Source organism: Thermothelomyces thermophilus, chromosome 1 (genome assembly GCF_000226095.1).
Source record: "Thermothelomyces thermophilus ATCC 42464 chromosome 1, complete sequence".
In the NCBI taxonomy this organism is placed as follows: domain Eukaryota; kingdom Fungi; phylum Ascomycota; class Sordariomycetes; order Sordariales; family Chaetomiaceae; genus Thermothelomyces; species Thermothelomyces thermophilus.
In genome coordinates, this window is record NC_016472.1 from 8,525,476 (window position 1) to 8,552,602 (window position 27,127).

At 51.5% G+C, this 27,127-nt stretch overlaps 4 protein-coding genes across 4 annotated transcripts; 1 reads left to right on the forward strand and 3 right to left on the reverse strand.

Annotated features, from left to right (window-relative positions):
• Positions 1-1,008: 1,008 nt before the first annotated feature.
• Positions 1,009-1,622, reverse strand: MYCTH_2298752 (uncharacterized protein). The gene is made up of 3 exons (XM_003660387.1): positions 1,511-1,622; positions 1,252-1,449; positions 1,009-1,176 (listed from the first exon to the last, which is right to left on the reverse strand). Exons 2-3 carry the CDS (start codon positions 1,331-1,333, stop codon positions 1,100-1,102), a joined length of 159 nt encoding a protein of 52 aa, XP_003660435.1. The 5' UTR covers positions 1,334-1,449; positions 1,511-1,622; the 3' UTR covers positions 1,009-1,099.
• Positions 1,623-11,940: 10,318 nt separating this feature from the next.
• MYCTH_38704 (fungal-specific transcription factor-like protein) lies at positions 11,941-14,510 on the reverse strand (the record flags this gene model as incomplete). The annotated part of the gene is made up of 3 exons (XM_003660388.1): positions 11,941-12,169; positions 12,239-14,233; positions 14,338-14,510. The coding sequence occupies 3 exons, from the start codon at positions 14,508-14,510 to the stop codon at positions 11,941-11,943; spliced, it is 2,397 nt and encodes a 798-aa protein (XP_003660436.1).
• An 8,084-nt stretch (positions 14,511-22,594) lies between these two features.
• On the reverse strand, positions 22,595-25,413 carry MYCTH_59946 (uncharacterized protein). Its single transcript, XM_003660389.1, has 5 exons — positions 25,096-25,413; positions 24,875-25,041; positions 24,237-24,809; positions 23,780-24,119; positions 22,595-23,537 (listed from the first exon to the last, which is right to left on the reverse strand). The coding sequence occupies exons 1-5, from the start codon at positions 25,286-25,288 to the stop codon at positions 23,173-23,175; spliced, it is 1,638 nt and encodes a 545-aa protein (XP_003660437.1). The 5' UTR covers positions 25,289-25,413; the 3' UTR covers positions 22,595-23,172.
• Positions 25,414-26,005: 592 nt separating this feature from the next.
• On the forward strand, positions 26,006-26,981 carry MYCTH_2050486 (uncharacterized protein; the record flags this gene model as incomplete). Its single annotated transcript, XM_003660390.1, has 4 exons — positions 26,006-26,074; positions 26,215-26,381; positions 26,435-26,556; positions 26,611-26,981. The coding sequence occupies 4 exons, from the start codon at positions 26,006-26,008 to the stop codon at positions 26,979-26,981; spliced, it is 729 nt and encodes a 242-aa protein (XP_003660438.1).
• Between the last annotated feature and the right edge of the window lie 146 nt (positions 26,982-27,127).

Genomic DNA, 27,127 nt, shown 5'->3' on the forward strand with positions numbered 1-27,127 from the left:
CCGCAAGAATGGATCACCGACAGAGACACCAAGTTCGTGTCGAAGTTCTGGCAAGCGTTAATGTAACGATTAGGCATTAATAGCAAGCTGTCAACGGCATATCACCTACAGACCGACGGACAAACGGAGCGACTAAACCAAGTTGTTAAGCAATACCTCTGCTCTTACGTCAATTACCAGCAAGACGACTAGGTCATGCTGTTACCAATAGCACAACTCGCCTACAACACGATACCAACAGAAACGACCAAAGTCATACCGTTCTTCGCGAACTACGGATATAAAGCAGACCTTAGGCAAGGACCAGAGGTCACAGTGCCGAGAGCAGCAGTCAAAGCGGAACAAATGTACGTACTGTATGAAAAGCTCAAAAAGGAACTCGAGTTTGTCAAGACTAGAATGAAGAACTACTACGACAAACACAGGCTCGAGGGACCTTGCCTAGAGAGGGGAGACAAAGTCTACTTGATTATACGGAACTTACAAACCAAACGACTAAGCACGAAGCTAGACTTTAAGAAGGTCAGACCCTTCGTTATCAAAGAACGAATTTCGACATCTAACTACCGACTATCGTTACCGTCATCTATATGACTACGGACGGATGTTTTTCATATTTCACTTCTCGAACCAGTACCAAAGAACGCCAAGGTTGCCACGCACATCGAAGCAGAGGACGAAGAGGAAGAATAGGACGTTGAAGAAATTCTAGATTCACGTATTATCAATAGGGAACTATAGTACCTAGTCAAATGGCTTGATTTTGGACTAGAGGACAACTCATGGGAACTAGTCAAGAATTTGAACTGCCCTAAGAAACTGGAACAGTTCTACCGGCAGAGTCCGGATCGACTAAAGGAAAACCTGGGACAGAACCAAAGACAGCGCCCCAGTCGACAGTATCGACGGCATCATTAATCTGTGACGAGGGCATAGTAGGCGTCTCTTGCCGCTCAACCTCCTCTAACTCGTCCAAGGTCGACAGACTACGCGCTACCATATCGGCACCTTTCTCCACTAAAAACTCCTTCTACTGATAAAGACGCCGGAGCCGTGTAAGCTTTTCGGACAACTTACGCTAGGCTTCTTCCAGACGGCATTAAGATTCATCTAGCTCAAGTTCGGCACGATATTTAGCATCCTTGATACGACGCTGCTCCTGGAGAATGCGATCCACTAGAACGAACATTAGGAATCACATTTAAAGGAAAAAAAAAAAAAAAAAAAAAAAAGAAAAGGAGACGTGCTTACAGGAAGAAAGCGGTATGCCAGAGCCATCGCAAGAATGACCTCGACGAACGTAGGCTTCGCAACGCTTCGTACGCGCGATCATTTTGCAAACGAGGCCTTGCGACGCGCACCAAGAGCAAGGCATAACGACAAAACCGTTCTCAGCGATGTTCTGAGCAAGGGAAGCACGGTAACGTGCAGAATATGACTTCTGTTTCTCTATCGGCATTTTGTCAACATGGCGACCACGACGTAGAAACAGGGAGAATGCAGTACTCACAAGCAAAGGGTTGTTAGCGCTATTTGAAACGGCCTAAGAGGGCTTTCGGGTCGAAAGCCTTGAAGGAGGGGCATCGTGTCACGAATAAGCACATAGGCGGCCTGGCAGGCTGTAGCTAGGACGCGGGACATTCCGACAGCCAATCACTTGACAGACCAATCAGAAGATTATCACCGCCAAGACTAAGGTCTTCACTGGTGATAATAACATGTCACCGTCGACAACGCAGAATCACGAAGTGAAAGGAGAAGTAGTACTAGTGATAACTATTGAAGAAGGACAGACAATTGTATATATATAGCTAGCTAGTCACTCGTTATGGTGGACTCTGGGAGTTTACCAGTGGTAACAATCACAATCACAGTACTTATACCAAGCATTGCTGATTACTATGAGAGACAACTCTAGTGTTGTTGTGAACCCTTTGGCTTCACCGAATCCCTCAGACGACCTGCTTGCTTGTCCCGCCCAATCTACCTCCGTCTGGACCCTTTCAGAAGCAGTCTGAGTTGGGTTCGTCACACTTCCTTAGTAAGGTAGTCATTCTACGTAGGCTTAAACTATCTAAGTGCCTTGCCCTCTAGTCTTATAGCTATATAGAGGACTTTAGCTTTGTCGTCTAGAAACTTATTGTCATTAAGCTAGAAGTAGGATCAGAGGTTTATTAGGAATCCTATAAGATCTTCCTTAGTTCCTCTATATTTACTAGGTAGTTCAATCTTAATATACTTCGCTTTAGTAGTCTTAAGTGTCTTGATTTTGGCGTAGGCCTCGTTAACTAACTTCTACAAGTACTTTTCACGGTTCTTAAGTTCCTTGATTCGAGCTTAAGCAGCCTTGTCTCTCTAGTCTAACTCCTAGATCTGCTACTAAAGTTAACTAAGCTAAGTAAGCAACTATTCGGCCATAATGTTAGTAGCTATATTAATATTAAGGTCAAAGTTACCTCCGTTCTAAACTATAATAGAATAAAGGGAGTAGTAATAACGTGTGACGAACCTAACTTAGACTTCTTCTAAAAGGGCCCAGACGGAGGTAGGTGAAGTGGGACAAGCGTACAGGTCGTCTAAGGGATTCGGTAAAGCCAAAGGGTTTACAACAACACTTAGAGTTGTCTCTTATAGTAGTCAGCAATGCTTGGTATAAGTATTATAATTATGATTATTACTACTGGTAAACTCCTAGAGTCTACTATAACAAGTGACTATCTATATATATATATAATCTTGGGATCACTAGCAGTCGTGGTGATCATTTATACTGGCTTACCTGGCTTATATCGTGAGCTAGTGATCCTCTGCTAGGATCATTTTTTGCTAAGCGTGATCCCGTCCTGATTGGTCTATCATTCCTTCGGCTTGATTGGCCCGTTCGTGCTAGTGGCTTAGGCGGCATCTGCATGTATATTTCCGTGACAGTTCTCGCGATAAATGGCCTCTTATAGGGCGGCAAAGGACGCCTTTTCCTATTTGGTTAGGTCGAAGGAAGTACGGCTATAATAGCCTATCTTCCTAGTATAGTTTCCGACTTCTAGTTCGCTAGTTTTACGGCTATACACTAGTAAGTTAGTCTTATATTTCTAGAGCGGCTTGGCAATCTTTGTATAGTATAGAATTAAGTGTTATAGAAAACTAGTAGCGCCTAAGTACTATTCTAGCGCTTTTAATATATATAGAAAGGATAACTACTTAAACGCTTTAATATACTAATCTATATTAGTAAGGCCAAGACTATCTATACGAAAGCTAAGTAGTTCTATATTTGGGTAGCCAATATATAATTTGGTAGGCAAGATAGCGATATTCTTCTTTCGGAATAGGGTAAAGATCATCCTTAAGTGCTATATGTAATCCTTGGCTATGTCCGAGAAGATAACGATATCGTCAATAAATATATAATAATAGGAGGAATACAGTGGTAATAGTTAATCTATAAACTATTATATATATATAGGTAAATTATAGTACCCTATAAGCGCTATAGTTAGCTATTCTAGACCGTAGGGACTAATCAATGTAAATCTGTCGTAATATAGAAGATATATACTAAACTAATAGAAAAACGACGTAGTATCGATTACTATAATGAATTTCTTTCCTTATAGAGCTACAATAATCTCTGATTATAGTAGTAGTAGATAGTTATTGGGAACGGTAACCTTATTTAGATTACGTAGATCGATAACGACACGACCCTTTACGACGCCTTTTACTATATACCAGACTACGAAAATAGGATAGGCGAAAGGAGTGGCGTCCTTCGCGAACCGTAGTTTGCCCTGTTGATAGAGGGCGTCAAAGGTTTTGTCTAGGACTTCCCTGTCTCTCTAGCTTAACGGGTACGCGCGGGAGCGTACTTTCTGGTGTTACTACCCTTCTACGAGTGGCACTTTCATCTATTCGTTCTATGGTATATCGATCAGACTAGTGTCGTTCTAGAGTTATAGAAATTCGTTGACTAAGTCGGCGAACTTCTAGGCTAGTTTTGCGTTGCCTGTATATATATGGATGCCGTTATTAGTGACGATCTTAGGTAGGGACCCCGATATCTTTAATCCTAATGTGGAATGCTTCTTAGGCATGTATGGCTTGCGTTCCGCTTTGCTAGTAACTTTGTTAGCGGCTTCTAGGATCGCTTCTAGCGAAATATCCTATGGTAGAAAACCTTAAGATTGCTAGGCAAGTTAGAAGACAAAGTCGCTAATAGGAGTATTGTTAGAGGCTATAAATAAGGCTATAGGCATAGGTAGCTTCGTAGAGACGTAACTACCTTCGAGGATTATACTCGAATATTAGTTTAAATTAAAGAAAGCGTTAACTAGTATAACGTTGTACTAATTAGTAAGTTTCATAGGGTTAATGTCTGTTGCTACGATAGGCATAGCCGTCATTAAGATAGTAGTGGTAATCGCTATTATATAGAAAGTAGTATTTTACGAATAGGCAAAGTAGCTACTATCTTCCATTTCTTCGATCCTTCTAATAGGGTGCCTCTTTGGGATACGTAGCGTTCCCCGTATAGTATTTTCGACAGGTACAACCTTTAGGGTCTTTATATCTATAACGAAGTTATAGACGGCTATATAAGCTAAGTTAAACATGAAGGCGTGACCTATTAGGAGAGGCTTGTACTCGACGGGCACCATTACCCATTGGTTAGGCAGGAGAGTGATTTCGTGGATGGTTTTGACCTTCTATATATAGGGTATAGAGTACGTATATATAGAAAAAGGAAGACGGAAGTCAAACAACTGCAATTTGACTTCCTTATAATGGTAGTTAATATTTGCTTTGTATAAATCTAGGAATTCGTTGCCTATTAGAAGGTTTGGTACTAGAGAATCGACAACCTACACTATACGGGTAAACTTAGCTAGGGTAGGAGTACCGTTTTCCATACCTAGTAAGTAGATATCGAAAGACATCTATTTGTTAAGACTTAATATAGAGTTTTCTATGCCTTTGACTCTGCCCTTATATCGTTCGATTTGGTAGTTTAATCGCTATAGGAAAGTACAGTCGATAAGGGAGCGGCTAGCGCTAGGATCTAGGCACACTTCTATAGCTTCTTAATCTATAGATTCGTAGTATATCCTAACGTATAGATAGGTATATCCTAACGGTAAACCGTGACAGTTAGGTATACGCCTAGGCGGTACGTCCCTAAGTTGGTATACGTTTCCCGAAGAGCCTATTAGCAATATAATAGGTTATACGTCTATAGCTTAGTACGCGTTTTTAGGCGGCAAAGTAGGTAGATCTGACTAGTTATTTAAAGTAGAGAAATCCGCTAGGTGGCGAACGTTACTAGATTTCACGTCTTTACAAGAATTTAAGTGCCAAAAGAGGGTATTTCGCGATTCTAGAGTAGTATTATAGAAACTATAGGTATTGTAAGCTAAGTCTATAAGATTGGCTTTATAATTACGGACAGAAGGAAGAGAACCAGTTCCCTAGTATCGCTTTACATAGGTATATAGTTTAACTTGTAAGTTAAAGGATTTGTAACACTTATAATAAGTAAGCTACGAGTCTAAAACGATATACACGATACTAATGTCGCTACCCAAAGATTCGGATCTAGATTTAGATTTAGGGGCGCTTTTGGCTAACTATACGTCAGATTGATCTAGCTTAGAGCCATCATTAGCTTCTTTAGCAAAGTGGGTATAGTCACGATATTCCTTTCGCTAGTGGTTATCTTTACTAAATCTGACCTACTTTTGGCCACGATTACCCTGCTTATAGCGATCCTAATTATAGCAATCCTGGTCACGGCGATCTTGGTCGTGGTTACAGTTAAATCCGCGATCACGATTAAACTAGCGATTATAGTCAAATCCGCGGTTACGTTCAAATTCGTGGTCGTGCTAGTCGTATTTGGGAGACTTGTCGTATCTGTAGCCGAATTGGCGTGGTCGATTAGCATTATAGCGTATAGGCTTGTAAGGGCGGTCTTTAGCCTTGCCATCTTTAGATATCTTCTTTTCTAGATACGGGTAGTGGTTAAGAGCAGCCGTTAGAACGATAGATCGAGATTGTTCGATGTACTATATATACGTATTAAGAGAGGAGTATCGCTAGGGAAGATCTAAATACTGTTTAACGTAGAGGTCTATAGCTAACTAGACTTAAATTATAATTCCTTGCTAGTTATCGTTATATTCGTTAAGTATATATATTAAGCGTGCCTAACGAAGCATCTTCTGAACGAAGAAACTAAGCGCTTGCTCGTCCTTTGTAATATCCTTTAAATGTAGACAGGCTTCGTTAAACTTACGAGTAGCAGTTATAGCATCGGGTATAAAGCGTTCCTATAGTTGATCTATAATGGCTCGAAGACCTAGTTCGTGTAATTATCTATATATAGAGCCGTTTAACTCGTTGGTCTACCAAATGATAGCTAGGCCGCTAAGAAGGGTTTGGAAGAAGGATAGAATCTATATCTTAATGCTACTGTTAGGGTCGCTTTCTAGGAAGGTTTTAATGCGGTTAGTAAAGTAATAGATATTAGTAAATATTAGATTCTTACTGTTATTAATAATACCTAAGGAACGTAGGTTAGGGAAAGAAGGATCGAACTAGCTAATATTGTCCCTCTTGATCTTAAAGTCTAAGCAGCTCTATATACTTATAGTAATATCATACGTTAATTTATATCCATAACATTTATTACCATTGTTACTATTATTACTACTACCGTTACTAGGGTATAGAGCGCTATGATAGTGTCCTAGATTCTAGTTACCTAAAGGTTAGCAATAGTTAAATGGCTTGTTGTCGCTATCGTTAGAGCTCGAGGAACCGGGTTCTTTACCTCTACTAGCTATAAAGTATAGGATCTTATACAAAGGCTATATACGTTTAGGGTAGTTAAGATTATAACAATAGCCGATATTAATGCCCTTGGAGGGTATAGGGAAAGTACTACTATTATATTATATATCTTCTATAAAATTACTAACTTATTATACTTCTTCTACAATAATACTAAGTTTAGTAAAGTCAAAAGAAGATTACTAATAACTAGGTAGTTAATCGTTAATCTCGCTTTCTATACCGTATATTATATTAACTAATTCCTTTATTTAAGTTATTACTCGGCCAAGTATATTACTATACTAATTTATATAGATTTCTAGTCCTTTAATATAATTAGCTAATAGTGCTATCGTTTCTTCTATATATTTCTCTAGGCACTAGGAAATTTAATCTTTAGCTTCTTATAGGTAATAAGTAAAGTTATGATCTATCTTAGTAAGATTCTTCTTAAGTATCCATAATAGCTTATAGATAGCTCCTTTAGTCTTGTTAAAAATATAGTCGGTTCGTTCCTTTAGCTAATTAAACTAAAGATCTATCTTACCGTTTAACTAAGCTAACATTTCCTTATTAGTACCGAACTTGTCAGGTTTAGCTTACTATAGCTTATATTTATTAATAAATTTGAATAGTGATTCCGGCTCCTATAGATAGGGGAGCTTCTTCTTATAGTTAGCCTTTAGGATTATAATCTAATACCTATACCTATAGTATATAGGGCATCTTATCGTGCCTCCTTAGAACACTCGCGGCATAGTTAGACAATTCCCTAATATTTAGTTTTTTAATAGGAGTGTTTAAAGGATAGGAAGATCGAGGAGGATCTTCTATAGGAAAAGATCCTAGGGTTAATATAAGATTTGCCTAGCTACTAGTTACCAAGTCGCCGGGGTCAAACGAAGATAGGGTTAATAGATAAGAGGAAGACCTAGTTACCAAGTCGCTAGGAAGAGAGATTTTGTAGTGGTTACAACAGAATTGCTTAGTTCGGTTACCAAGTCGCCGAAACTGAACGTAACTATCGCGAAAGTGGTACTAAACTGTTCGTCAACGCGAAACGAATCCAGTACTAATGGTTTTAGATGGTTAGAGTAGAGTTTCTGCTACCATTTGATAGAAGATGGTTCCAATAGATGGAAGATGGTTCCAATTGATAGAAGAAAGTTGGTAAGTTGTAAATAGTTCAAAAGTGCGATGTCTTCTTCCTACGTTTGCTGGCCCTATGGCTCTGGTATAAGTAGAGGATTAGGAACAAAGAACCCTCCGTTTGCCAGCCCGTTTGCCAGATCCACAGGTCTTATCTTATCCAGCCTTACACGATGGACGCGTCCGTAGACAACGTACTGCATCAATCATTTAGGTTTATTGTGCAGTCCATCACTTCCAGAAGCGGCCGGCAATGCCCCAAGAGTCCTTGATCCACGCTCAATTGAACAGTCCGTCAGTGTTACCACTCGGGGGAACAAGAATAGAGCTGCCGGGCTTGCTGATTTTCGGTCTGCAGCCGTCCCGCGTGTGCATACCAGCGTGCCCAAGGAACCAAAACCACAATTCAAGTGCCAGTATTCAGGTCGCACACAACCGTTGCGCACCAGACTGCAGCCGGTACCGCCGATAGCACCTGGGAAACTACGCATACACAAGGTCCTTCGTGATGAGAAAGATTGCGGCAATGCCAAAGCCAGTTCCGAACCCTTCTGGGGGATTGGACTCATTGATTGGAATGTGCCGTCAGGTCCGGCCTCGCTATGACCCTGCGACCGTCTGCTGTCTACGGAGTACACACCCCCGATACTTCACAGATCTCTTTCAACCTAACTTCCGGCAGCGTGATCCGCCAAGGACCGGCCCCGTCCCGATGTCCGAGGTCGACACCTGGCACCGGGCGGGCTTCCCGTGTGCCGTAACGTCCGGGAACAACCGTAGACATTTCCCAGGGGCGAGGCCGCCTCTGACGGGACAAGCCCGAGCCCAGAACGGAGTAGGCTCTCACTCTTCACGGGCACATGAGCCATTCGCAAAGTCCCACACGTCACCGGCAATGATCCAAGAGATGCCAAATGCAGGCTGAGGTGGAGTTTCGGTTCGTAAGTACTCTCTGCTTCACCATCGGTTGATGACCGCCAAGGGTTGAATAGGAGAGGGAGGGAACATGAATGCGCGCCTGTCAGGTCTCTTGGTTACTGTAGTTCATACGTACGGATGTACATACATACATACACAGTACACTACAGGAAACTGCGGAGGTGGTCACATTCAGGTAGTTACAGTACTCCACAATTCTCGATCCACTGCTGAACCCGAATCAAGTGTCCCAGGGAACCCTGTGGTCGGTTGCTCTCGCCGGATTATGTTACCGTCCCGAAGCAGCGGGGCGTTCAGAGTACCACAGTAGTGTACGGAAAAGGCGAGCCTGTTGCGTTGCCTTCTCCATCACCTTCGGCTAGAAAGGTCAGGTGGTTTGACTCTGCAGTCGCGAACTGAGTGGATGGATCTTGTCCCCGCATCGCCAATTTTCTGCCCCCAGGTCACAGAGCTGGGGTGCATATTACCCCGCACTCTCCAACATCACTTGCAGGAGTCCCCGCTCTTGGAGAGCAAGGTACGCCCAAAGTACCGGTACGCTCGCATCCGAGTTCTTCTGGTGCCAAGACGCCGACAACATGCTCAGGAAGCAAGTACAGGTACCGGTACTGTAATTACACGCAACCGTTCATTTGTGACACAACCTGCGCGACGGGCCGCGGATCCAGATTGCCAAGCGAACTTCGATGCGAAATCCCGAAGCAATTCTGCCACCCAATCGGTTTTTGCCGTTTTGGCTCCCCTGCTCCGCTTCAGGAAACCCGTTTTTTCACCTACATCGGATGCCGCGGCCGCTGGATGAACGCTCTCGTCGGATCTGAGCCCTGAGCTTGACTACTACGTCGCCATGATCCCCTCGATGAGTGGGCTCGAGATGCAGAGGGTCCGGGGTAAATCGTGACTGGGCATGTGCGTCTTCCCAGGACATCAAAACGTTTATGCCGTCCCCTCGACGATTTGTGGTTGGCGGCTGCTCATCAGGGTTGGCGGGCTCAAGCTCATCCCCGGATCCCGGATCCGAAAACGAAAGTGCCCGAGACGTGCCTGTACACTATGTATGGATACAGTACAGTACATAACTAAAGATTACAAAACAAACACCGAGGACGACGCCAAGGATGACACTCAAACCTTTTCTTTTCCAGGGCTGCCGTAGCCCAAACAGAGGAGGCTTCTTTTCCCTGCCACATCAAAAGATGGTACTTCGTACACTGGAGAAACAATCACGGAGAGGAAGCCATGGTGGAGGTGTGCTCGCAGATCACAGCCGCGACGAGTAAAGCCCAAGGTCCAAGCACCGCTTGGCGCTCTGGCGCGTCGGCCCTAGCATCCAGCTTGCCATCGCGACCCACCACCCGGATCTTTCGTGAGGACGCGACAGGTCACATTCGGCCGCCGTCAACGGGCTGAGTGAATCTAGCGGTGTTTTTTCCCCTCCCTTTGCATTTGAAAGGTGAACCCGAGTGGAAAGCCGGATCCTTTGGTCAGAGGGCACCTTCGCGCTCACCGCAACCGACTTCCCACCCTTGCCCGCCTGCTTGCCGACGAAACTAAGCATTGAGAAGTATGTACACAAAAAAACGGTTGAGCGCCGGTAAATGCTCATGTTAAAAGTGCACGTCCATACCTAGGTACATACATACATATAGTACAGTATATCACACAAATACATACACCATAGAGCACCGTAGTATACATATATGTACATACATGCCACGACAGCGATGATCCCGATGAGCGAAAAGGCCGGTTCCAGCCCGCCCTTCAGCGGCGGCACATCCTCATTGGATGTCGCCGTTACGCTAGAACTCTTCGCGAAGCCTTCCACGAATGTCCGGGGGTTGGTACGGACACCATCACATGCAGTCAAGACCATCCAACATGAGCTGTGGGAACGCGTCCTGCATCGTGCCTTCTGCTGCAGGTCGGAGAGAAACAGAGAGGGGAAGGGTAAGGGAGGAGTAACTCGCAGGGTCGTGGCTCGAATAAAAATCATCCAGCCAGTGAAAAGTGAGCACCGAGTTAACTAGTTAGTTACTAGTACTTTACAGTACATACATACATACATACAAGGCCCAGCCTGTTATACCCTCCTTGCCTAGTTGAATGTGCCTTACCATTTCGGGACATTCCACCAACACAATCGGGACCACACGCCAATTTTGCCTACCCAATCTCAAGCCGCCCATTACCCCGAGTTTTCAGAAAGCAGGTGAGCCAAGCAGGTGCAATGGTTGAGGACACCAAAAGTTGATTTTGCCAAAAGTATAGACGGGCAATGGTAGACTGAGAACAGAACCGCGCCTTTTCCAGTGCACACCGCAGAAATCCCCCTTTCCCCCTTTCCCTCCCCATCTCTTTTGTTCCCCTTTGCCGTGCCCTGCCAATTCCGCGCCTCCCCACCCCTTTCCTGCCAAACCTGAACAAGTAGCGAATGCATGTACATACACATACATGGGTCGTGAGCAAAAAAAAAAAACCTTCCTGGTATATCCGTCATCCATCGAGCGAGAACCCAGCCCGTCATCATGAGAGAGAGAGTAAAGGAAAAAAAAGGGTAGGGTGTATGTACAATACCCCAAAACTCCCGAACCACACACCCTCACACACACACACACACACACACACACACACACACACACACACACACACACACACCGACACTTAAATAAGAGACGTCACATTCATCCCCCTTTCCTTTCCAGCTTTGTTCCCTCTGTGCTGCACCCCACATTTTTCCGGGGAAGAATGCCACCCACCCATTTCGGCCCGAACAGTCCTATTCCCAAGACTACTACCCAGGTAGGCGAGGGGTATAGGGCAAAAGAGAAGAAAAAAAAAGGAGAAGACGAAGAAGAAAAAAAAGTAGGGAGCAAACGTATCATCATAAGCGTCTGCCCAAGAGGGAAGAACAAGAAGAGGAATGAAGAATGAAAAAAAAATTCGAGCCCGAGATGCTGCTACCTTGCCCGCCTCAGTGGTTGGTAGTAGTGGAGGGAGGGGGCGGCCGAGGGAGGAGTGGGTTCACTGGACGTAGCCAAACTCCATGCCCTGCTGGTGGGGATGAGGAGGTTGGTGAGGATGGCCCATGAGGCCGCTGTAGTCAACGGCGTGGACCATGCCGTTGGTGTCGTGCGGGCTGGCGACGCCGCCGCCGGCCGTGGTGACGACGGGGCTGTGGTAGGCGGCAAATTCCGCCGCCGCCGCCGCCGCCGCCGCCATGCATGCCGACTCATCCACGGGGCTGCCGAGGCTAATGTGCGGCGGTTGTTGTTGTTGTTGTTGTTGTTGCTGTTGGTGTTGTTGTTGTTGCGGGGTTAACGGTGCGGGAGGGGGGGATGGCCCGCCCGGCTGGGTCCAGTACATGCCGTCCAAATCCCCCCACAGGCCGCCCTGGTCGAGGAGGCCCATGAGGCCGAGCCCGTCGACGGGCTCCAGGCCGATGGGGCTCATGTGCATGCCGGCAGCCTCGGCGGCGCCGGGGCTGGGCATGAGCATGCCGTCGGCGGTGGCGCCGCCGGCGAGCACCTGGATGCTCGGGGAGGCGCTGGCGCGCTGCTGCTCGACGAGCTGGCGGGCGGCCTCGTACATGCGCCAGACGACCTCACGCGAGCGGCGGGCGGCCAGCGACCACTCCTCCATGATCTCGAGCAGGTCGAGGACGGCCTCGATCTGCTTGAGCCACTCGGGCACGCGCGGGTTGCCCCATTGCCGGAAGACGCTGACGAGGGGCACCATGGCGGCCTGGTAGAGGAACCAGACGGCGTTCCACCCACTCATCTGGTTGCGGGCCCACTCGCGCGCGATGTCGTCGATGGTCTGGGCGGCGAGCTCGCGGCAGACCTCGATGGCGGCCAGGTCGGCGTCGCAGGCCTGGGTGTGCGGGTTCAGGCCGGACGAGGCGAGCGAGAGGAGGACGGGCCGGTGCAGGAGCATGCGCAGGTTCTGGTAGCGCCACTTCATGATGCAGCGCGCCATGTAGAGCGGCTCGGCGCAGGGGTCGGTGGTGCGCAGGAGCCAGGGGAGCGAGTTGTACCACGAGACGAGCTGGGCGTCCAGGTGGCAGCGGTCCTCGGTGCGGAGGAGGGGGCTGATGGCGAGCATGTCCTGGATCTGGGTGGCGATCTTGCAGAACTTGATGTTCTCGATCAGGGGCAGGATGCCGGCGTGCTGGGACGAGTCGCGGTTCCCGTTGATGCCGAACTCGGGCGGGCGGACGTTGATGGCGGGGCCCCAGCGGCCGAAGGACGGGCGGCCCATGGTCGTGGTGGCCCACGTGTCGAGGCAGAAGAGGGACCACCAGGTGCGGCGGCGGGTCTCGGCCGCGACGATGTCGCTGCTCGACTGGACGAGGGACTCGCGGTGCAGGCCGAGGGCGCTGGCCATGCGGATGGCGGCGCCGAGGACCGCGTTGGCCATGTTGGGGCGGTTGATGTAGTGGAGGTAGTAGCCGCCGATGAGGGCGAGCGCCTGCACCGTCTCGATGTGGCTGCTGCCGAAGGCGTCCATGGGCAGGTGCTCCATGGCGCGGTTGTAGTAGTTGACGTGGTTGTAGTCGTCCGACTTCATGGCGGCGATGCTGCCCATGGCGAACACCATGTTGAGGAGCGCGAGCCAGGGCGCGTCGGTGCGCTGCCCCTCGAGGTAGTCGGCCCGGAAGGTGCTCTCGTCGAGCATGGGGATGAAGACGTGGATGCGCTTGAAGTAGGCGTCGATCAGGGTCTGCCCCTTCCAGGACCAGGGGATCCGCTGGCCTTCTTTCTGGGTCCCCGACGGCTTCTGCCGGATGGCGGGGAAGTTGTGCGAGATCTCGACACCGCTCAGGGGCGCGGCCAAGGTGTGCCGCAGGCTGGGCTGCACCTTGAGCATGACCATCAGGGCGGCCTTGATGGACGAGGCGCCCAGGTAGGACGTTTGCCGGTCAACCGAGAGCGAGAGGGCGTTGATGTCGTCGGCCTCGGCAGGGATCGGATCCCGGCCCCTCCGCTCCTCGTCCCATTCGGTGTCCCTCGACGGAAGCTGCTCCAGGATGCTCTCGGACTTGGGCATCATGGGCGAGCCGAGGTCCGAGATGGGCGAGGTGTTGATGGGCGGTGATGGCAAGCCGCCAATCGAGGTATCTATGACGGGCCTGTCCAAGAGGTTGAGGAGCTCTTGCCGTGACAGGGGCAGCAAGGCCTGGACCTCATGGTTGGGGTACAGCCGCTTCAGGATGGACCGGCATTCTTCGAGTGACTGCGACAGGGCTTCGAGGGTCTTGCGAGAGGGAATCACCCGCTGCCGGTGCTTGTCATAGAAACACCGCTTGGGTGCCCTGCTGGAGAGGCACTGGCCGCATGGTTGCTGGCCATCGCAGCGGCTGCGAACAAGACCTCGGTCAGTCCCCGTGTCAGTTCCGAACGCTGTTGTTCCACAACTTACATCTTGCGCCGCTTGCACTCGGCACAGGCGTGTGGTGTGGTTATCCTCTTAGCGGTGCCTGACCCGTTGGTCTTGGTGCTGTCCTGTGAATCCGTGGATGTCTTGCGTGGGGTAACTCCTTGAAAGGTATGGAACATGCCGCCCTGTGTGGGCACTGGGATGGTTGGTGCCATGGCGGGTTGGAAGACTCTTTTGAGGACCGAAAGGGGGGTATCAAGGGGTATCACTGGCTCTCCGAGTCTTTCTTTCTCTCTCTCTCTCTCTCTCTTCTCTTTTCTTTCCTTGTCTGTGAGATGTTGGGGGCCGGCCCAAGTAGTGACGCCCGAGTCGTGTGAAGGTCGTGACGAGGCTGATGAATTTACAGAAACTTGTTGTTGTTGTACATGAAAAACCGTGACGGCGGATGGGGACCAGCAGCCACAATGGTAAAGATAGACATTGGGCAATGACGGTGCGAGGCGGAAACATGGGGAGCAGATGCAGACTTATATATCTACGTTGATGCTCTGCAGCTTGGAGTTGTGGATGGGGCTCTCGGAAAGTGTGGGGAGAGAGCGAAATTGGGAAAGATGGTCGGCTGCCCAGGCCGGTCCCGAAGTGGAGAACAAGTTTCTCTGCGGGCCTCCCTTACCGTAGTAGATCTACTACGCTACTACACTACTCTGTAGCTGGGGAGTGCAGCAACTGGCGTAACGGGCGCTTGCGCGGGACTGGGGGCAATTCCCGTTCCCCCAGCCATGCCACTGTAATTTGCCATGGTACGCAACCCCAGCAGACCTTGCTTGATCAAGGCACGAACAAGCGCATGAGGTAATCTCGAATATCCTGCTGCTGGGTGAAGAGAGGAGGGGCGCACCCGCCGTGGTCAATGCCGTCCACACTCGTGAGTCTGGCATCAGCTAAACACGAGACATCAGCAGGGTCCATGCCTGCTGCTCACTAAGGTATGTACAAGCAAACGGGCAGAGTGAACCGCAGGTACCTGGGTTTGCATATTAGTGTCAGGCCCAGTATAGGTCACCGCCGCCCGCCATCCCGTAGCGCAGCTCGACTTGCAAAGAGGGTGGGAAGGCGAAGAGGGACAGGGCGGAAGGGGAGGGGGAGGGGGAGGGGTGGTGAAGTGAAAACAAAGAAAAAAAAAGTTAGGTTCAAGTCTGCAGCCAGTGGGCGGCTTCTGAGCGGCGGCGTTTCAGCGCCAGGGTCTGGGTGCATGAGGGAATGGAGAGAGGAAGCTATCAGATGTGTGGCCTTCCCCCCACTACCGCGTAAGTACGAAGTACGTCCGTACATACCTCATCGGCCCGTGCTATGCAAGCAAGGTTGGTATGTACGTACTGCGTACCTGCGCCACGTATGTACATACATTACCTGATGTATCCGTACGGAATGGTGTATGTACCTAGGTATGTAAGTACGTGAACGTCAGCCAGCGGTGGCCCATGACGCTACACGTGGGGCTGCGTTGTAGTGTACTGGAGTCTCTCTCGAACCCTGTCCCGCGGAAAGCAATCGAAGACTTTGTGTACTACTACACTAGACTGCCTAGCCGAATACCCTGATGATGTTGCAGTCGAGTATCGGATGCCGAGGCCGTGAAAGTAGTGTAACAGGCGAGAGCGCTGCCTGCAGGAGACCCGCATTGCCACTTTTGGGAGATTGGCAAGACAGCAATCCCATTCTCCTGACGTCGGTCGACCACCAGCTTTTGGCTATGGAAAGCTTTGCCGCTCGTCCCATCCCCTGTGATGCCGTCGTCGAGAAAGTGAGGGATGCGAGATGAGAGGGACGGCTCCACGCGTCGCAAATCGTACCACTATTTCTGTCGCGCGTTGGAGTCTAGGCCGGGAGGGAGAGGGGGCGCCTTCGAGGCGAGGAGGGAATTGGAGAACGGTGGAGATGGCGTTGGGGGAGGACTGGAAAGAGGGACCGTCGGCCCCAAAGGCGCCTCGATCCAGGGTGCCAGTGTGCCAAGGCGGGTTGTGGGGAGGACGGTCGCGCCTTGGTCGTCTGATTGGTGTCCGGCTTTGCTCAACGGCGAGCGCCAGGGATCCTGCCGGTTGGCGCCCCTTCGATCAGGGCAGACAGGGGTAAAATAAAAGTCCGGGGTGGTGGTGGTGTGGGTCTTAGGCTCTCAGCTCCACCGTTCACACCGGGAAGCTCGAGCGCCTGCCTCCAAATCTTTTGGCAAGTTTGGGCGAGCAGGCGGCATGGCGGGCGGCCGAAGCAGGCGTGTCGCGCCTAATGGGGAGTCGGTGCGTCTGGTGGTGACGCAGCACTCCAGTCCGTGTTCCCGTCGGTCACCAGGGCCTTCATTACGGGCGTGCATGTGTATGTAAGGTATGTATGTATGAACTTAGACACGGACGGTTCCTGCGACGCTCCCGGATGCGGTCACTAATCTAACCCCCCTCTCCAACCGACCGCACTCACGAAAGAAAGGCGTACGCATCGTACCGGACGGCCTTTTGAGACGATCACGGCCGAACCATGAGAGAACTCAAAGTTCTGGCCTGATGCTCCGCTGTGGTACTGCGGGGCGCCGGAGTCGAGCTGCGGGAAGATGGCTGCATGGGATATATGAAGCCAATGGCAACTTCGGCTTCTGACAAGGCACATGACTGCGCGTCGTCAGGGACCCGTGGGCTGGTGGGAGCCGGCCGAGCCGCCTCTCCACCCTCGAGCGTCCCCCAATTCCGCGCGGCAAGGGAAGGTTCAGTTGCGAAACGGAGTCTTTCCTGGTCCACACTGTTCCTTCTCCTCTCGCCTATCCCTTTCGGTCGGAATGCTCACGTCAGTGGTTCGTTCGCTGGGCCTCGAACTCACGACGGATGCCGGCCAGTCTTCGGTTTGTGCCGTTTTGCGTCCTGTCATTTCGGAACCGCCGCGTGCCTTTGTGACGCAACGTCCTGGGAGTGGCAGGTCCCTTTCCCAGCGTTTCGACCAGAAATTTGGCGGCAGGATGGCATCGGGTTGTCTGTGGTTCTTGATCATCATCTTGGTTGGTCAACTGGTGACATGACTTGGTTTTGTTTTCTTGCCGCGCATGGGCACGAGAATTGAAACGGAATCGCTACCGCTATCTGAGGTTAGAAGATCAACCATCATGTGCCCTAATGAACGTCTCCTTGATAGTGTGTTATCTAGTGTATGGAGTACACTCCTGCGGTTGAATAAGAGTACCGGCAGCGCGCATGAATGTGTGGATGTAGTCCATATGTATGTATGTGTGTATGTAATCCGTACATCCACGGCGCATACTTTACGTGTATGTTGCACAGCTTCCGCTGGAGCCCTGACTTTGTGCGAGATCGAAGCGGCCGGGGCAGAGCCGGTGCGCCGCGGCCGAGTAGCTGGAAACTTGTCGGGGTCCGGCAACACACCGAAGCGATTAAAGGCCCCACGTTCGACTGGGGACCCTGCTAGCGTACGGAGCTACTGTGCTATGTACATACACTACACTAGTCAGCAAGCCATCCTGGCAGGCATCGCCGATAGCGCAGGGCCCGGGCGACGGCGATCTTCAGCTGCCGCCTTCTAGAAGTCGGGGCAGAAGACTGCCATAGCGCACTGATGAGTGGATCTGTGCATCGTCTCCAAATGGCCGCGGCCGAAATTTGAGAGATGGCGTTCGGAGGGTGCGGGCTTGTAACATCAGTCATTTTCAAATGTTCGGTTTGGCAGTGTCGGCAGCGGCATGGGAAAAAAATTGTGTGCGAAGACTCGAGCTAATGCCCTAGTGTGCACAGTCGAAGTGAATGCTTGCCCGAGTTGAGGAAGGTGCCTTGTTTAGAGGGAGTGGGGCAGTACCTGTGGCTTTCGAAGTGGCTTCGGAAAGACGGCTTGCACCTCCACGTTCCTGGTCCATGTCATTCTCAGCCCTGAAAACAATCTTGAAACGGCATGCATGCGCGCTTCGTTTCGCTTCCTTTAACTCGAACGAGAGACCCCACGTGCGCCTCTTCGTCACAGATACGCGCTGCCGCACCCTATAATAGGGCAAAGCGGGCAGTCGGTTTATTATGCCGTCATACGGATACTTACTGCGAGTCTAAATCGGTGTTCCTATGGGCTGTTGCACGCTTGGGCGGACACGCTAGACAGTGAGATGACGGTATGTAACTTTGGGCACCGCCCGGCAACGAGCCCGAGTGTCCCTACACACCGCCGCTCGAGAACCCGTCACGCCAGTCAGACGACCTAAGCACGACTAGAAGGCACCGAGTGGGGTGCCCCCTCTTCTGATTCTAGTGTACATACGAGTAGTGTGCGTTTTACTAGTTCCTGCGTTCCTGCGTATGTTTGCTCTGCGCAGCAGTCCACGCTGGCCGTGGAGCGGGTATAGCGGGCGGGCAGCGGTTTTGCACATTGACCCGAACGAGCCCCTGCGGCCCCTGCCATCTCGGCTCCTTCGACAATTGTTCTTCCCCACATTTCCATCGTCCAATAAGAAGTGCAGGAACGCCTGGAATCACGGCAAAGCGAGCCTAGCGTCGGTCGGCTGCGCTACCCCTGCCTCGACCTGCCTCGACCTGAGCATCGCTCGCCCGTTAGGTAAGCTGCTGGCGCCGATCGCTGAGCTTGCGTCGACTTCACCCGGCTCTAACCCTGGAATAGATGATGGTAGCATTTTGAGGTTACAGCCGTTAGATTTCGTGTGTTGTCCCACAACATGAAGAAGAATCTGGAGCCGGGCATTGATCAATCGGCTTAGCCGCCAAGTGGTGAGGGGACGATTATCTTATGAAAGTTTTTCCACATATAATATGCTTTGTTAACCTTCCACGACATCGCTCCAGAGCGCCTTGTACACCGCTTGCTATTCTTAAAAAGCAGCTGCAGCCACATGCCAAATGCAGTTGGAGATGCAGTTGTAAGGGTGGTGTGCACAACGTGGTGCGGTGGGCAGCTTGAAGCGGCGGCTCGCTCGGCCAAATACAACTAGTACGAGGTAGGTATGTTCATCGCACTACGAATGTACTCTGATTGTACGCCACGGTTTACGCATTAGTGTATGTAGTCCGTATGGAGTAGACTCTTACCTCACTACAACCCGGCAGGTTCTATAGACCCTTTTCTATAAGATCTGGGAAGGCTTGACCTGTGACGTGAAGCTTGTGCGGAGAAAGCGGCCATACCCAAGGCGGCTTAATGATGGCAGAGCTTTGGCATCGGGGTCCCAAGCGCATTCTGTTCCCACCACACTAGTGTATGTACTATACTAGGACGTGCTCTGTAGGGAGTTATTGCACAGACTACGCTACACAGTACTGTATGTACGGATTACATACACTAGCTCTTCCCCGCAGGCAAAAACCGAGGATCGAGTGGACACCTCAAATGTTTGATGGCGCCAGCCACATCAACCAGACAAAACTTTGAAAGGTTCACGCCAGATTAACTGCCATTCCAACCAGCCAAGCACTCGTTTTCCTTCCCCTTTTGATCTGCGACAGCGAGCGCACAGACAAGTATCCTTGCACACGCGAGTGTTTAGTGTACGCTTTGACGCTTCCGAACTTCTCGAAGCCTGCAAGGGCGAGGAGGAAGCCCCATCGACTGCCGACGATAGCTCGTAAGTGCTGCCCTCTGGTCGTGGGGAGTTTGATGAACCACGCGTAGGTGTGCATGCGTGTTCACAGTCCGGCCATCCCAGATTGATTGTGTGGCTTTTTTTTTTCTTGGGCGAGACAATCTAATGCCCATTGAACAATTTCCCCAAACCCAGCTCTAGCCGTCAATGCCCGAGCCTTGGATTCAAGCTCGGTCTCGGATGGCCCCTCTAACCTACTGCATGCCCCTCGCTTGCCATTCTCATGCACCCACCCAATGGCTCATCTGACTTGCTTCCATGGAGGTGAGATGGTGTGGTGCGTGCTGTCTGGCTGGGTGCGTGAGACCGGCGCGATACCGCACTGATCAGCATGCGCGATGGACTGTCGCGGCGATATTGAACCGCCCCGGGAGAAAGGGAAGAAAGACGCCTCAGCTGAGGTTTGCCTCGATCTCCTCGTCCTGACCGACCGACCGGCTCTCAACATTCTCACGGCACACCACGTATCCGACACGAGACTCGAGTCTCCACGATCACGGCTCCGAACGCGAACAGAGCCAGATACGGGTGCCGTATGACATGGTGTCATTTTGCCTTGGAAGATGGGTCTTGCTCGGTTGGGTACTACGCCAATGCCTGTTTCGCGGCTCGCACCATCTCACCTATCAGCTTCCAAGGGGCGAGAGAGGTGGACGAGACGGGAGGCCCTCCCGGAAGAATGCTTCTGGAAAACTCCAAACCTGATGTTTCTGCAAATGCCAGTGCATTTTCTCCACTCCTCCTGGGTTTGAGATCTGCTCTTGATCTGTCACTGGGGACGGCCGTGTCCCAAGCTGGGATCCCCCCCCCCCTTTTCCGTGTCGTTTTATTTTTATTCCTCATCTGACATTTCCCGCCCTACTCTCACGCCTCCCCGCAGGACAGCAGATATTGCTTTTCTCAGCGACGCAAACTCTCCGGCCTGGGATATGTGCTCCGTCCGTGCAGCTCTCTACTTTCCCGCTCCCGCTCCCATCCCCGTTCCTGCTCTCGTCCCTCGTGCTTGGGCGTGGTTGATGGTCTCCCCGAACAAGGAACCGAGCAGTACAAGCCGGTACGGAGAAGTGGACGTGTACCTGACTTTAGCTGCATATGCGTAGGCACCCTAGTGTATTTGCCTATCGGCCGAATCACCCATCTTTCCGAACAAGACGTCGGAGAAATCGCCACACTGATCCGCTGATAAGTGGCAGCGATCGTCATCCCCAGCTCCCCTTTGTGTGGCCTCGATGGAGCACTCCCCGCTTCCCCCGCACATTCTTTCCCCAAGCCTTCCCCAGACTTCTTCCTGCAGACATGAGGCACTGGCTGGCAAGATCTCCCCTCTGCTGCAGTTGTGGCTTGCAGGTTGATCGAAGCCAAGAACTGGCATCGGGTGCTCTTACCGGACCTGCTGACCTTCGTCGTACCATATACACACATACCGTGCTCCGAAAGGTGCTATTACGCAGTATGTCAGGTAAACACACAGCACCAGCGGTAGTAGAAGTACTGCGTACTAGTAGACTCGGGAAGCAATGGCGGGAATACATCTTGCGACCCAGCTCGACATGACCACAAAGAGCACCACCACATTACGAGCGAGGACCCTCCATTGCGGCAGCACACAATGGACACCAATACCCTTACTACGGCTCACCCAAACCGGGCTCATCGTTCGTGGCCCTGCGTCTTTGTCTGCGTTCTGCCGCTTTTCCAACCTCTTCACCTTTACTCCCCCCCCCCCCCCCCAAAAAAAAAAAAAAAACCGTTCCTCCCCTCCTCCCTTCTTCAAGCGCCAAGTCTCTGTCCCCACTGTGTAGTAGCAGCATTGGCAGCATCAGTACATGAGTACCTGCTGGGGCCCGGCCGGTCCCTGGAAAAACTCGAGCCACATACGACGGCGCGAAGGTACAGAGGGTTCCATCCAGGCCCTGCGGTCCGAAGTGTGTACGGATCAAATCCCTTTGCTTCCTTGGGGGTTTTTCCCACAACCGGGCGGAGGGGCCGGGCGCGCGTGAGAGTGCTTTCTTACGCTCGCTGCCGGAAAAAAAGAAAAGAACAGAAAAAAAAAGTGCACAGCTCATCGGCAGTCGGCCACTTTTTGTGTTTCGCCCACTCCGACGTTAGCAAAACGCACGGCGGGCTGCCGCGTCCTGCGTTGCCTGCCCACCAAATGGGGACAGAGGTGACGATGTAGCCGAACAGAACGGACGGCGGCAGCGGCAAGAAGCGGCTCACCAGTCGTTCGACACCTCCGTAACGCACACTCGGGCTGTGCTGGCGAGTATTGTGCCGTACTGTATGCACGTAGTCCGTATTGTACATACAGCCGTGATCGGTTGTGCTCACAGCAGAGTTCTGGCCACGGGTGCATATATGCCCAGGGTCGGCGTTCCAACCTCATCAAGGGACGAATAGCCGTCCCAGAGACGGTGACGGCGTAGAACTTGACACTTGGGGGGAAAGGGGTGCTGCCTTGACTGTGTTGCCTCAGAAAAAGGAGGTCCTCAGTAGCAGGCCCTCGCTGCCGAGCATTCAGCAACAAATTCTAGCTCGACAAAAATTTGACAGGGCAGAAGCGCTGAGTTGACCCTCGGATCTGCAGACTTCCAATGCCGAAACGCGCTCAGCCCGAGATATGGTGGATAAAAGCAGAAAGATAGGGAAAGAAATGTCCATCAAGGTGTCTTGGCCATGCATGCCTGTCTATTCATCATCATCATCGTCATCCATCATTTCCGCTAGCACCACCACCTGTAACCCGGCCGTTGTCATGTTTCTATGAAGCCGCCAATTCCGCGCATATCCTGTTCCTGTTTGTGGATACCGTGCGCCTGTATGCTGTCATATCTGATGTGCCTGCCTCCCGCTCTTGATACCCGGCTGCTTGCTCCTTATTTTCCGAAGGAGGGGGGTGAGAGAGGATGAGAAAGAAGGGGGGGAAAAAAACTCAAAAACCCCTAGCCGGCTCAATCGGAGCCCAGCCCAGCCCAGCCCAGCCCGGCTCGGGACTTGCAAGTCCCTGTTATGTTAGTCTGCTTGTCTCCAGGCGGGGAGACGAGGGCCCAGCTCGCTTCAGCATGCCCTTGGAACTTGCAAAAGGACGACGCGAGGGACTTAAGACCCGAAAGCCAGGCGCCTTGCCACTTTCATCACTTTCAGCACTGCAAGGGCATCTCATCTCGCCAATTGGAACACGTGACCTTCACTTTCCTTTCCCTCTCCCCCTTCTGTTTATCCCCACACGGGCCTTGGTGTTGTTCTCAAAGCCTCAGCACCTGCACCCGGCCGCCAATTCCGTCGTAGATAACCGTGTTGTCGGCAGGTATGTACTGCTTCGTGATGATTTTGATGGCCTCCTGCGCCACCATACCACCGGTCAAGGCCGCGACATTGTGCAGCTCCCCGCCGGCGGCGCGTGCCACTTCGTTGGCGGCCTGCACAACGCGCTCCCGCTTCTCGGCGCCGGGCACCCGCTGAGCCACGGCCGCGAGGATCGCGTCGGCAGTGAAACCTTCCCGGGAAGACAGGTCCACGTGGGCCGTCGCTTGTAAAGCGAGGTAGATTGGCAGCAGGGAAAGCGGGGAGAGGGACAAGGCAGCCGTCTCGTCGTTGGCAAACTCGAGCTCTGTGTGCGTGTGTGGCAAATGTTACCCTTCTCGTTAGCCTCTTTCTCGCTTCCTCTTCTTCGCTTCAGACTCATAGTTGTTTTGGCCTGTCTTTCGCTTCCTTTCATTTCCCCGCCTTTCCGCTTCTCGTGTTGATCCAGCCAGAAACGTGGAGCTGCCCACACACAGGCGGTTCGAGACCATCACAAGAGGAAAGGACCAAGAAAGATCAGGTGGTGGGGGCCTGTGAGTGAGCGCTTACCTGCCACTGACTTCAGACGATCTTCCCTGCTCATCTGCGCGTCGCTCCCGCTGCCCCCTCCCCTCCGCGCATTGATTAACTTAACGAATGCTGCGTTCTTGCAGAAGAGATCCACTTCTGCGGGATCAACGTGCTCGCCACCTGGCGTAGCCTGTACTATTTGCAGTACCTCGGCTGCGTCCTTGCGTGCCTTGGCCTTGTAAATGTTTTGTAGCTGGATGTACACCTTAGACTGCGCCTTCATGTCGGGAAGTTTGCCAGGAAGGGGCAGACAGTGATGTTTCTCATAGAATTGCTTGACGGCATCGGCGATAATCCAAAAACCCGACCTCTTTTCGGCCTGGCGACCCGTGTCAGCGGTCCGGGAGGCCGAGTTGGGCATGTGTGCGCGCGTGTGGACGCAGGGTGAAAATCCGGGAAAGGGGGGGGGGGAACAGGAGATGGGGAGTGAGCTTACCGGGTCGGTATGCTGGTATTCGAATACTTCCTTCAGCCCGGACGGCAAAGACGGTTGCACCACCGTTTTGACAACGGCAGCAGCCGCTTCATCAAAATTCTCCTCGCCACCTTCCGGGTTATTGGTCCTCGCTGCACCCTGCACGATCTTGCGGAACTCGGACTTCTCCTTGAAGGTTGCGGGGTACTTGCCGTCGTGTCCCGCTTTCCACTTCTTAAGGTAGTGGAGAAGAATCACCACATATGGCAGGTGACCATGTTGGAAGTCGTCTAGACCGTCGATATCCTTGGTCAACTCCTCGGCGAAGGCCACCAGCTCCGGCCAGGGATTCAGTAACCGCAGATCGGTCGTTGCCGTCTCGTCAGGATGCGTGTCGACAATGGGGAACGCCCCTGGAAGGTTGATCTGAAAGTAGGAGTAGAACCCGGCCGAGTGAATCGCCACGAGCGGGGTTTTGTGCTGTTGACCATAGGCCTCAAGCTGGGCAAGCTGCTCTGGGCGAATGGGATGTGTGTACAAGATGATTGTGAAGACCGGTGAGCGTTCCAGGAGGGTGTCCAGTGTCTTCACCTCCTGAAAATGGCAGCCACGTGAGCATGCGGTCTACTGCAGCAGTCGAGGCCGAACTCTCGACCTACCTCATCGGGATACCAGGTGCCTTGGACGTCCGGGTTGAGCTCGAGGATGAGCTGGGTCAAGCTCTGAGCACGAGACTTGCCCAGGCAGTCCTCATCCAGAAAGAAGTTGACTCCCAGGTCGGCTTCGCTTACTTGGGTCTCATCATAGATGGCGAAGCGACCGATCCCTAAAGCCGGGTGTTAGTATCCAACCCCATTCTGTCACAATATCCACACGGTACCTGGCAGCACGAGGTTCTTCAGAGTCTCTGCACCGACCGTGCCCGCCCCCGAGTTCACCAGCAGAATGTTGGCTGACTCGAGTGCTGACTGGCCACTCGCGGCCCACAGCCGCAGTTGTCGGTCATATTTGCGCTCCTTTTCTGAAGGCCCGAGAAGGACCGGAGGCGTCTGGTTCATGATAATTTCCGTCATTCTGCGTCAAAACTGGGAAACTGGGCGAGCAGATGCAGAGTTGTTACGAGGCTGTCGTGAGCATGAGGTCTTGTTCTTCTCTATGGAGTCGGTGTTTTGTGGATCCTACCATTATGTTGTTGGTGCTGTTGACAGTCGGTGCTGCTGACAGCTTGCTTGCCAGGCTGCAGCCATTCAGCGGGGTGGTGAGGACTGCCGACCAAGTGTGGGGTGCAGCTGGTGCCAGAGGCTTGGCGTGGCTGACTGCCCGAGGCGATGTGGCGCCTGTGGCTCTATTGATCCGTTTCAATGACGGCCAACGTCTCGTAATACGTCGTCTTCATTCATTTCTTCTCTCCTGAGGAGCGAAAAGAATCAAAGCTTTGTTTCTAGCGCACCTAATGGATAGAATAGTATAATGGAATTCAATGTTTATACCTGCCCTATTGCGTACCGATGATCACAACATGCTCTGTAGCTGTCCCCAGTTCAACGGGGAAGAGCAATGCACAGAAGGGTCTGAGTTCTCGGAAAGGGCGGCCATGGAAAACAACTTTGTGTGGTTAGTTCTGTTCTTGTGGAAGGAGCATGTGACTGTTTTGTCAATCCCAGCTCTCTCTCTTCTTGCCGCCATTCGCTTTGCCCAGGTGCATCACAGCCAACTTTGCTGAGGGCCGGCCAGCTTCACCCTTAAAGAGCCGTGAAGAGTTGCTTGTGACGGGAGGAGCTTGAATCGAGATGGAACAGAATCTGAGTTGCAACATACAAGACTGTGGTGTCCAGCTTACAACACACGCAGTGGTAACTGTATGCAGGTGAGTCACTGTTGGCTTCCATTGTCGACTCTTCTGCGGAGTCCTGCCACATTCCACTAACCCTCGAGGAGCCATGTCCTCTGCTTACGGTGTGCAAATAGCCATGGGTTTGGGGGACAGGCTCCGTATAAGTGCCCGGTCTGCACACAATCTCTGAACGCGTCTGAGGTATGCGAACAACTTCTTCAACCCTCCGAAGAATGGAAGTCGGTAGCGCTCAGCGGCCTGAGTCCGACTGTCGTCATGGAGTGCGCTGGAAGGGCCTTGGGCTTCTGGTCTTACCAGATGACGAACCAGATGTTTGTTCTTCCCTAACCAGAAACCTTGCTCGGACAAAACTTACAAATGGAAGCTCATACCAACTACGGAAACACAGCAAGCTGAAGGAATACTGTGCCGAGCTGCAGGGCGAGATTGAGAACATCTGGGGTCAGGCCAATCAGAGAATCATAACTCTGACAACCAAGATACGAGGTTAGTCCGTACTCTGCGCGGGTGACCGATGTTAACAAGATTGACGCCTTCCAGATATGGAACGAGAAGAGCACTCGTTGAAACGACAATGCGAAGGGCTTCGCCTTGCCCTCGAGAGCCGAAGCAGAGAACTTGCACAATTCCAGGAGCTCTACAGCAAACTCAAGCAGCGAGTTCTGCATGGTCAAGCGCAAGAGGTCCCGCCTAGTGTTTTGAGAAGCCGGACGCCTATACGAGCACCCGGCGCTGCACCCGAATCTCACAACCGAACACAACCACAGCTTGGCCGTCCCACGATGCCGGCTAGCGTCAGAACGGAGATACCCAATTACTTCCCAGCCAGCCCTGGATTCCCAGAAACTCAGCCCAGATCAGAAGCTCTGGTGGAATGGAATACACCAGAAATTCCTCAGCGTAGGCATTAGCACGTCCTTATGCATAGACAACGTGTGCTAAATGCTCGGAGGTAGAAATACCCGCTACGCCGGGCAGCCACTTGCCTTTGAGAAATCCGACGTCCCTGTCATATGTGCCGTCGCCAAGGACAGGCGTGGGAAGAGCAGTCGCTACT